The sequence below is a fragment of the Lycorma delicatula genome, chromosome 2 (assembly GCF_047948215.1).
Source record: "Lycorma delicatula isolate Av1 chromosome 2, ASM4794821v1, whole genome shotgun sequence".
In the NCBI taxonomy this organism is placed as follows: domain Eukaryota; kingdom Metazoa; phylum Arthropoda; class Insecta; order Hemiptera; family Fulgoridae; genus Lycorma; species Lycorma delicatula.
The window spans coordinates 30270418-30282783 of NC_134456.1; the positions used below are offsets into that span (position 1 = coordinate 30270418).

Below are 12366 nucleotides of genomic sequence, written 5' to 3' on the forward strand. Positions count from 1 at the left end.
GTTTTATAAGAAAATATGATATTGCTTCTAGAAACACAGAGATGGGACATGTTGAATTAATAAATGCCTGCTCAAGTTAAAATACCTAATTTTAAACATACTTCTTACTTTCCCTAACTGGTTTTCAGTACTGCGTCATTTATTAATAAAGTTCTTAAGGATATACAGGTTGAGAATAATTCCTGAAAAATAGCATTTATATCTTAGTGATAAAAAATTTGCAAGAAATATCTATATAAATATCTATAACCCCATGGTGTGCTCTGTATTACCAAGATCAAAGCTTGGGTATTGGAATATTTCATTGAGGATGCTCAATTTGATTCATAATCCATCATACTTGATCCAGCTCAGGTTAAAACATAAATAAAATAGTTAAGTTTAAACCAAACAGCAGATTACATTATGATGTAATCTGCTGTTTACATCATAAGTAAAGTAAAGTAAACTAAAGTAAAGTAAAGTAAGTAAAGTAAAGTAAGTCTTGCGGGTTGGTCTAGTGGTGAACGCGTCCTCCCAAATCAGCTGATTTGGAAGTCAAGAGTTCCAGCGTTCAAGTCCTAGTAAAGCCAGTTATTTTTACACGGATTTGAATACTAGATCGTGGATACCGGGGTTCTTTGGTGGTTGGGTTTCAATTAATCACACATCTCAGTAATGGTCGAACTGAGACTGTACAAGACTACACTTCATTTACACTCATACATATCCATCCTCATTCATCCTCTGAAGAATTATCTAAACGGTAGTTACCGGAGGCTAAACAGGAAAAAAAGAGAGCAGATTACATCATAAGTCTATATTGTAAAAGTGAATTGAAAGAAAGTCAGTTCATAAAATTGACTTTTATGTCAATCAGACATAAAATTGTCTGATTGAACAGAATTTATTTGTTGTTCCTCAGTATAAGAGATTAGTGAAAGATTTATCTCTTAAATGAAAAATGACAAGGCTGCTGGTATTAATTAAAACTTTTTGGTATTTCAAAAATAAAATAACTAAGTTACTGGAAAATGACTTTTCCAATTTTTTTTTAGACATTCTCAAAAACCAAACTGTTTTAAGAAGCTTAAGATGTTTGCATTTTTAGAAATTGGAAATTTGCAAGTTATCATCTCTTTTTGTCATGTAATATTCTGAAGAGATCTAAAGAGGTTTATGCTTTAACATACAGAGTGATCTGAATCAGTAAGCAGTTTTTAGAGCAGATTATTAATGTGTGTTGATGAGATACTGGGATTGACCACCTGTGTGGAAATAATATTCCACAAATAGGAAAAAACAATTTCTCTTATTTTAATTTGAAACCTACATACAGTATTGTGTGGCAGAAGGGACTAAAATACAATATTTTTAGAGTTGTATTGTGGTCATTTTTATTACTTTAATAAATTGTGTGTGAGAGTTTCATTTGTTTCAGATGAAAATTAATTATCTTAAATAAACCTCTCTTAAGGATAAGTATATTTCCCACCCTTTATCTGTTAATGAATTTAAAAAAAAAAATTTTCTTTGCTGATGTATAAACAAACATAGCTGGTTAGAATTGATCTTTACAAAAAATGGGTGAAGTCTTAATAGATGATTTACTTTTTGTTAGTAGTGATTATGTACTCTTGATTATGTACTAGATTTCAGAAATTAAATTCCCTCTTTTGTCCATTACCAACATGTGACAGATCATTCAAGATATTTCTAGAATTTCCTCACTTGAAAAAATGCAATCTGAAAACAATATTATTATTAAGGTAACTGGTACTATGTTCTGGATGCTGCTGCTTGGATGAGTTGTTTAAAACTTCCTCTTAGGTTTTTGTTTACTCTATCACAATGGGCTCCACTTGAAATAAATCTTATTTTATTTATATTTTGAGTAGCCTTTTTTGAAGGATCTATAAACAAGTTTATTTGATTACGTAGTTGATAAAAGGTAACTGGTACTATGTTCTGGATGCTGCTGCTTGGATGAGTTGTTTAAAACTTCCTCTTAGGTTTTTGTTTACTCTATCACAATGGGCTCCACTTGAAATAAATCGTATTTTATTTATATTTTGAGTAGCCTTTTTTGAAGGATCTATAAACAAGTTTATTTGATTACATAGTTGATAAAACACTATAACAGTGTGAAAATATGTTTTGGAATGATGATTGATGATGAATTTTAGTAATTGCTTTCTATGATTGAGTAATGTTTATTTTACTGTGTATTATTTTGGAATTAATTGGAATTTTTTTTGTTATTCAGAAAGACCTGAACCGCATCAAAAAGGCTGCATATCAGGAACAGGAGAGATTGTGAAAAATGGTGATAGCTGGCAGGAAGATGACTGTACATTTTGTGTCTGTCAAAATGGAGAAAAAAAATGTCGGGCCTCTATGTGCGAGGCATGTGCTAATCCACGTTATGTTCCTCATGAGTGTTGTCCTGTTTGTGATAGTAAGTTTGTGTTTTCTTACTGTAAACATAGTTTTTAAATGTCACTACACTCTTTAATGTTATTAATAAATAGTCTTTAGTTTTCTTGTATTACATTACAGTCCTTTTTTGAGATTGTATTACTTCATGACAGACTGTAAGCCCAATTGCAGGTCAGTAGTTGTTCTACAATCTATTATTATTTATATATTATTGAACTCCAGTAGCAGACTGATATGTAGCTATTGAAATCCAAGTAAAAAGATATTTTCTCTTCGTCTTCTTTTTTTATTCTCTCACCAGTTAACTTTATCTAACTGGTTCGGAATCTTAGTCCTGAAGCTTCACAAAAACAGTTGCGACACTACTTCTGTTTACCACTCACTCAGTCAATAAGTTGATTGTGTAGTTGTTTTGGTTATAAACATAAGTTCCAAAATATGAATGAAGTGACTGAAACCTCTGGTTGTGGCAAGGTTTTTGAAATTCGTTGACTGTAAACATTGTTTCTCATTGAGCTCAGTATATAGCTGCTGGTAAATAAACTATATTTATCAGTTGAAATACAAATCTAGGGTTAATAACACATTATGAGGACTATTCTAAAATTGACTTCTGATAAGCTGGTTAAAAAAAAAAATTGAGAAAAGATTTTTCTCAAAATTAATAATCATAATCCATTAATAATCATAATTTTCTTCAAAGTGGTGAGTTGCTCACACATCTCTCTACTGAACTGCTAAAGTAAACAAAGTCTTTGTGAAATCATGAAGTGAGGGCTGTGCATTACCATTCAGAACATCCTTTGTGATCATCCAATAGTGTTTTATTTGGATAATATACTTTTCAAACTTACATAATGTTTCACATTAAACTGCTAACAATATTGTGGGCTTAGAATGCATAAATATTATCAGAAAGATTCCCTTGAAGTCTCATAATACAGTATTTATATTTTTATTAATTTCATATATCTACTTGAATATTTTCCTGTGCACCTCTAAATGCTTTGCACCCATATTTTTTAGTGCTGTCATTCATAAAATTTTTAATATAAATATGATATAATCATCGGTCGATCTTTGTGGTTCTATGCCTTCCATTGTAAAATATGAAATTATCCCATGCACCTAACAGTTGATAGATGTGTTAATAACAGGTTTCATGTTTCATTAATTGCTTTTTTCTTAATAGAAAGAATGGCAGATGGTTGTGCAATAAGGTTACAAATTACAAGATTTCAGTGGTTATACACTGTGTGTGCTGTGCTGCTATGGTAACCAGTTAATTTTCAACAGCCAGTTAAATGTTACTTTTGAAATAGTCCTCATATGTTTTAATAATTATATGAATTAATGTAAAAACTATTCTCTTTTTTTCCATCTGTACTTCTGGATTGAATAATTTTTTTTCTTTAAATCAAATTTTGGTTTCTTTTTTTACCTTTAAAGACAAAATGTATTGCTTTCGTTTTAGTTATAGTTTAATAGCAGTTAGTGGTTTTGCATAATGTATTTTTTCTTTAAACAAAATGATTAAATTTAAGTGAAAAATCCAAACAAATTAAAAATTAATATAAGTTTTTACCTTTTTCGAAACATTTTTGGTTGTCTCTCTCTCTCTCTCTCTCTCTCTCTCTCTCTCTCTCTCTCTCTCTCTCTCTCTCTCTCTCTCTCTCTCTCTCTCTCTCTCCCCTTCTCTGTGTGTATATATATATATATAAGGAGAGTCCAAAAAGTAATGACAGCATCTGTAGTTTGGAAAAACTATCTTGAATCTACTTTCTCATGTTCCTTTTCAAAATAGTCTTTTAAGAATAACACACACTTGCTTTCAACACTTGATCCACTTTACAAATACGAAATCACACCATCTTGCAAAAGGACTTTGCATGTCATCTCCATGGCTTTTATGACCTCCAGATTCATCTCAAATTTTCATCCTTTCAACTTCTTCTTCACTTCTGGAAAGTCATATGGAGCTAGAACTGGGATGTATGATGGATGAGGAACTGTTTTAATTTTTTTCTATTCAAAAATCTGCAGATATCTTAGCAACATGAGAGGATGTACTATCATGATGCAACAGAAGTTCTTCAATTTTTTTCGAGGGAGTTTTTTCTGAAGTGAGTCAGCATTATCTTTAGCACATTGATGTACTAGAGTTATCCCTAATGTACAGTCATGGCCCTAATTACAGTTATCCCTAATGTAGGTACCTGATGTTTGAAAATTAATCCTTCATAATCAAAAGAAGATCATCATGACTTTACCCACGCTGCGTGCAGCTTTAGTTTTTTATAGGTGGTGAGGAAGTTGGCTTCCATTAGGAGCTTTGTTGTTTCATCTCAGTCATAATGAAAGGTGACTAACCAAGACTTGTCATTGGTTATTAAATTATGCAAAAGTATGTTTCTTCCTTCTTGTAGTGAACCAACAATTCTTCAAAGATGAATGAATATGTACTTCATTTGGTCAGGTATTAAAAGAGCTACAGAACCCAACCACATGCAGTGTGTTTCATATATATCTGCTTGCTCAGAATGTTGCATGCATTGCTTTTTGAGGTATGTAGCAGTTCCCCCAATTGCTGCTCACAAATATGAAGATCTTATTGAAAGATGACAATTGCTGTGTTCACTGTAACATTGTTAATCAACATGGTTGGTCAATCCGCTCTTGTCATGTTTTACACATTCTGTCATCCATCCAAAAATGCGGTGTACCAATGAAAATATGTTGCATGTGATGCACACTCTTTATTGAATTCTTCTTTTAATATTTTGTAGGTTTCAGAAGTTGATTTTTTTAAATGAACACAAAACTAAATCGTGTAATGTCGATAGATATTTTTTTCCATGGTTGACAATTACCCAACTCAATAATACATAAAGTATTATTGACACTTACAGACAACAACAATCAACTTGAATTTGATATGGGACGTAGACAATATATCTGGGTATTTGTATTCATGCAGGATTGTCACTTTGTAAATTTCTCTGTGAAAATCAGTCTCATTAATTTTTAGATCATCTTACCGCACATGCATGCATGTTGTATGTGTCTTTTTATTTTAAAATAATTTATTTACTTATTTGTTTTGCTATTTTGAGTAGTTCTGAGTATTGTCTTATATGTTATGATGAACGGGAATTAATTTTTTTATCGATTAAATGTTATTTGTTTATTGCAACAGGTTCCAGCCTCATTCAGTTAAACATTTTCTCCAACAAACTTCCAGTAAATAAATGAATACAAATATTTAATTCAGGATTTCAGTTTATGAATTTTATAAGTATGTTTTGTTCATATTTTATTGTTTCAGAATCATCTGTAGTAACACTACCTCCTCATTGTCTATCTTTGTCAAATTGTTCTCTAAGATGTGTACATGGCTTTGTTAGAGACAGTGGTGGTTGCTTTACTTGTCAGTGTCAACAAAGTAAGTAAAATTCAATTTAAAAAAGAAACATAATACACATGATGATCATAAATTGTATAAAGTATAGTTCCACTTCCCAACAATTTTCAAAATATATTTCCACATACTTTCAGAGCCTTTACTCCATCATCAGAGATTTCTTATAAGATGTTAATTCAAAATTCAAATGTATAATTATATTTAAATTAAAAGTTACGTTCATAATAGTCGGTCTTCAAGAAATAAAATTAATTTGTACGTCAATAAGACTATAACATCATGTCCGTAAGATGTCACCTAAACTAATAAATTAATAGTCGTAAACATCTTATGGACAAAACGTTACAGTCTTATTGACATACAAATTATTTTTGTTTCTTGATGACTGAGTATTATGAACATTACTTTTAATTTAAATATAATTATACATTTGAATTTTGAATTAACATCTTATAAGAAATCCCTGATGGTGGAGTAACAGTTCCGAAAGTACTTGGAAATATATTTTGAAAATTGTTGGTAAGTGGAACTTTAATTTATACAATTGTATTAATACCAACGGTGCCAAATGCTTAGTAAATTAGATCATAAATTATTCAGCATATTTTAGGTGTAATATTCATTCTTACATGCACATTTTATTGTTGAACAGGCCATTTCAAACAGTATTGTGTACAACACTTATTAACTTCAAACAATTTCCACATCAGCACCTTTTGTGGAACATAAAATGTCTAGACGATATTCAGTATTACACCACGCATTATGAAGAATAACTGGATTTATTCTATTAATTACACCTTTGATTCTTCTTTTTAGTTCATTGATGTTGGCAGTCTTCGTTGCATATACCCTATCTTTGACAAACCTCCCAAAGAAAGAACTGGTGAAAGTGGTGTATTGTCAGTGGATCGAGGTAGTCAGGGAATTGGTTCATCATGGCCAATCCAATGTTGAGGAAATTGTTCATGTAGGTAGTCCCTAACATAAAACATAGTGTGGTGGTGTCTTATTGGAACTAAACGTTGGGTTGGCAATGTTCAATTTTGATTTTGTGATACTGCATATTCCTGTAACATGTCTAGATAACTAGTGCTAGTAACTGTTGGCCTGGCAAAGAAGAATGGTCCAATCACTTCATAAGCAGTCAACACACACCAAATATTAATTTTCGAGCTATCACATTGTGTTTTTCAAATGGCATGAGGGTTCTTACTATTCCAAATCTGACAGTTATTACGGTTAATGTGACCAGAAACATGGAAGGTAGCTTTATCAGAAAAAATTATTTTTTCTAAAAATGCATTATCTTGTTTACCTTATGAAGAATGTCTACTGAAGAATTGTAACAGCGAAGTCTATTGTCATCTTCAATTGCATGCACCAATTGAATTTTGTATACCTAAAGTTTTAGGCGCTTGTGTAGAAGCTTCACAATTGTTGATTGCGGTATTCCCAGTTCTAAACACATACAACGAGTCAATTTACCTGGGCTTCTCTGAAAAGTTTCTTTTACTCAATCCACAACTTCCTCAGAGGTGGGAGGTCTGCCAGTATCATTTTGGTTAATACACTTCTTGTATACATAAACTATTGATACCAACGTTTAATAGAGTCTTTATTAGGAGAATCACAGCTTTATTCTAAATGAAAACATCCATGAACAGTAATAACAGATCCACTTTCATGATACCATAGTACTCATAATACTTTCTCCTGCATGGTAACCATTGCTCAACTGACAATCCCTCTGTCATTACATGTCACTGGCAACAAGTTCATTCAAAGTCATCAGTAATAACTCTAGTTCTTGCACTAATGTTTGAAAAAAATCAACACGCACTTCATTGCTTTGTTCATTTTTCATTTTTTATTAACCCCTAATATGAGCTGAATAATTTATGTTCGCTCTGTATATCTTATAAAATATCGCTTTCATATACAAGTGAATATAAATTATGAATAATTGATGTCTGATATTTGTATCACCCACCATGCAGTACATTTGTATAAACTTACCTTTTGAAGTTAGAAAAGTAATTTTGAATTTTATTAAATAACATTTATAGAACTTGTAAATGAACAAAAAGTATAACTTTTATCATGAATAAAACCTGATAGCTTTTTTAGTAATTTATGAATGGATTTCCATTATAAGCCGGTTTTATCATAGTAATTTATAATTTTTATGTACATTTTCAATGTTATTTTTTAATTAAGATTGCTTAAATAGCATTGAAAGTAGATATTTAATTGTAAGTTACTGTATTACTTTGATCTGTCATCAGTTACAGTTTCATGTGGCAATGAATATAATAATCAACAAAGTATTAATTTTAATCAGTGATTCTATAAAGCTTTATTTTGTTATACATTTTTTTTCTAATAATAGGGCCTAATTAAAATAAATTCTAAGTGTTCAAATTTTTAAAATTATTTATTTAAAATAGTATAAATGAAACAAAAAATATTTTACATTTCTCTACAGCAAGTGGTAACTTGATAGTTCAATAAAAACAAGGAAGAAAGTATTCCAGTATCTTTTTTCTAAACAAGTGATTGCTGCTGGAATGTTATGACATTCATTGGTAATATTGTCTAAAAGTTTTAAATAAAGAAATATGTTAAGTTGCATGCAGCTTAATGACACATATGATTTATTTGTTAATAATTAAGTTGGAGAACATCCAAATGAGCTATGTCTGTTGTAGTAATCCTATAAACTTGTTTGTTTATCAAACCTGTCATAAAAGGAAGTGGCAGGAATATACAAGAGGTTATCTCAAAAGTAAAAACAGTTTCATTGCAAAAAATATTATTCTGAAAACTATAAATATTTTATATTTATCTTAAACTACATACCTTACCTTTACTCGCCACATGAATTAAGACATTCATCCTAGTGATACACCAGCTTCAATATATCCTTGTCATATTCTTCTGCCACCAGTCCATTTAGCCACTGATTAATCGTAAATTTCCCATCCAAATGTTCTCAGTAAACCATGTGTTGAACCCGCAACTTGTGGATGTTTATTATCATGCAGCAGGATGACACCATTGGTCAGCCGCCCATGTCGCTGATTTTGAATAGCAAGCCGTAACTTATGTACAGTTTCGCAGTAGCCTTCTGCATTTACAGTTGTTCCATGTGGTATGAAATCAATCGACAGTATACCAAACTGATCCTAAAAGACTGTGGCCATCAGTTTGCATCCAAATAGCAGTGGCTTGACCTTTGTTGATTTGGTTAGTGATTGAGGATGATGCCATTCACTTGACTGCCATTTTCTCTCTGGCATGTAATATGAAATCCATGTTTCATCACCAGCAATAATTTAGTTAAGGAACTTATCACCTTTTTCAGTGTAGTGCATCAAAAATTGCACAGCAGATTCTATTTGGATTTTTTGTGATGTTCTGCTAAGACATGCACCCAATGTGCACAAACCTTTCTGAAGCCTAAATGGTCATAAACAATGCGACCAATAACACCTCTTGAAACAGGAAAAAGAAGGGTTAGGTTGGAAATCATTGAGTGACGAAATCTTTTCTGATTTCATTTTTGATGCATTTCAACAAGACCACAGTAATTAGCGTGGCCATGAATGACACAGGTTCGCCACCCTTAAGGAGAGAAATTTCCCAGCGGTTTTTACTTTAGAGATTTCCCTCGTATAAATTTGAGCCCTGATGTAACCTGTAACATCTTTTTAAATACCATACAATTATTATTGAATGATGATATAAAATACCAAATATTAATGAAGATCCTAGAGAGTAGTATTATCTGATAGTAAGTTTATGTAGAGATAGTTGAGTTTGGATACATAGCAGGGCTTTGCCCTCATCGGCGGGACTTAGAGGCAGGCAAGAAAAGATCTAGTACAGGGGCGGTTGACCTGCCGTGCCGGGTGTAAAACCGGTGGGTGGGAAGACCGCCTTAGAGTCAAAAGACACGTCTCTGGGCCGAGTATACTTAATTGGATGTCCGGCCCAGGGATGTAGGGGAAAAAAAAAGTTTATGTAGAAGTATTATTTAAACTCTCAGAATATTAATGGAAAGGAGATTAATATAAATTAAAGCTACCAGTGTGTCAATTTTAGATCATGACTAAGCCTTTGTCAGATAAAAAGAAGTAAAATAAAACTATGACTTAAAAATGCAAGTTCCATTACAGAACAGAATGAGTCAGTAATGTCTTCATTAATTTTATAGTTTATATATTAACGAAGCAAGAAGAAAACTGTATTGAAGCAAGAAGTGAAGCAAACAAAGTTTTAAAGTCTATACTCAAGCAGAAATATGTTAAAATTTTCTCCTGACAATATTTTTTACAATTGAATCAAAAGATGGAAATTACTAAATTTACTATTGACAATGATATTAATTTAAAATTTGAATTTTTGTAAAGATATACTAAACCAAAATTATACAATAATTTCAACAACATTAAGAATACGGTTGAAAAGTATGTGATTTGATACATTAAACATTATGAAATATGTAAACATACAGACCACACAATATCAATATACCAATCGAAGAGACGGTATCAGTATCACATATACTTTTTTATCACATTTTTAATATGCGTCTATCAATTTAAAACACTGCCAGCAGTAACATCAGCTGAAAACAAAGTAATAGTCAGTAAGAATGGTTACAAGTATGATTGAAACTATTTTAAAGTGAGTTTAAAAAAAATTATTATACTTGGTTTAATATAAAAGTTATAAATTGTACTAAGTAACATACAAAGCATATTCATAAAGTAAAGGCCATTTGATCATTAAAAAAAATTAACTCGTGAGAAATGGTTTTTACTTACAGTTTTAGTTTACTACATATCTACTTCACTTTTCAACATAATTGCCATTCAGTTCTAATCATTTTTCATAACGCTGTACCAGTTTCCTTAACCTTTTTACAAATTCACTGCCTGGGAATTGAACCAGTTGACAACGGCAGTCTTGAATTCCTCATCGTTTTCAAACTGTTGTCCACCAATTTTAATATGCCACCAATTTTACCTTTTCTAATGCAAGAAGAGGAAGTAGTTGCAAGATGCAAGGTCAGGACTGTATGGTGGGTGGTTAAAAAGTTGCAGTGTGAGGATGTGCATTGTCATGATGGAGGATTATGCCAGATGACAGTTTGCTGCGTCGTCGATTATGGATAGCATTTCTCAGTTTGGTGAGCATTTCGCAGTACATGTCAGCTGTAATTGTTGATCCACATTCAATGAAATCAACAAAAATGACACCTTTTTTGCCCCAAAAATCTGTAACCAACATTTTTTGACTCTAGTACGGAGTTTGCTTAAACTTTATCGGTTTTAAGGAACTTGAATGGTGCCACTGAACTCACTGCTGTTTCAATTCTGCATTGGTGTAGAATATCCACATTTCATCGCTCGTAAAAATGTGGGAAAATAAATCATCTCCAACTTGTTGATAGTGGTTGAAATGCTCGTCCACTGCACATTCTTTGCTTTTTGTGTTGGTTGATGAGCATTTTTGGTACCCACCTAGCACACAATTTGTGATATCTGAGCTTTTCTCTGACAATAGTGTATGTAGATAAGGTATGTCCAACATGAGGAAATTCATCAGCCAAAGCAATAATTGTCAATCGCCAATTACATTGCAGTTTTTGGTTCACAAGTTCAATGATTTCATCGGTCTGAATACTGGGCCTGTCACTTTGCTCTTTGTCATGCATTTTGTGTGGCCATTTTTAAAGTTTCACCACCATTGTCTAACTTTTCCTTTACTCATTACTGTAGGTCCATATACTAGGAACAACTCCCGATGAATTTCAGCAGCTGAAGATCCTTTTGCAACAAAAATTGAATCACATTGCACACTTCAGAACCAGCGGGAGAAATGACTGTCCTGGACATTGCGATCTGCATTTATTGGCAGGCAAACGACTATCGAATGAAAACAAAAACTGCAGTGGCTTTGTAAATAGCCGACAGATGCCCCTGCATGCATGAAACTGTCTTCAGACCCGCTAATATTAAATAAAAGCCGACGGTCCTTACTTTAAGAATTTACCTCATATATTATTTTTCTTTATGGAGAAATTGAATTAAAAAACAATTAAAACAGAAGAAATGAAAAATGTAATGAATGAAAGCCAATGATGAAATAAATATCAAGATCTATAAACATAATTTTCTAGAATTTTAGAAATTATTTTACTAGGTAATAAGAATGGAAAGGACAAACTAAAGAATAATTTAAAAGTAGGTTAGCACTAGCTAAAAGATTATTCATGAAGAAAAAACATGTTAAAAAAATTTAGGTTTAGGAATAAAGACATTTTTTTTTAATTTTTATGTTATATAATGTAACATTGACAATGGGAAAACTAGAAAGGTTTTAAAAATGTATTTCTGAAAATTAGACATTTAATTAAATTAGAAATAAAAAAGTTTTTAAGATGAATTGGAGAAAAATGAAACGTATGTGATTTCTCATAAGAAATAATAATGTATAATTAACCAATTTAGTGGTCT

The 12366-nt window shown here is 31.6% G+C and overlaps 1 protein-coding gene across 1 annotated transcript in view; it reads left to right on the top strand.

Moving 5' to 3' along the window:
• The window catches only part of Rcd2 (Reduction in Cnn dots 2), a 92471-nt gene that overhangs the window by 49980 nt on the left and 30125 nt on the right, over nucleotides 1–12366 (top strand). The window contains exons 5-6 of the mRNA XM_075357530.1: nucleotides 2246–2437; nucleotides 5744–5860. Of these exons, the coding sequence (XP_075213645.1) occupies nucleotides 2246–2437; nucleotides 5744–5860 (309 nt within the window). The remainder of the gene's footprint in view (nucleotides 1–2245; nucleotides 2438–5743; nucleotides 5861–12366) is intronic.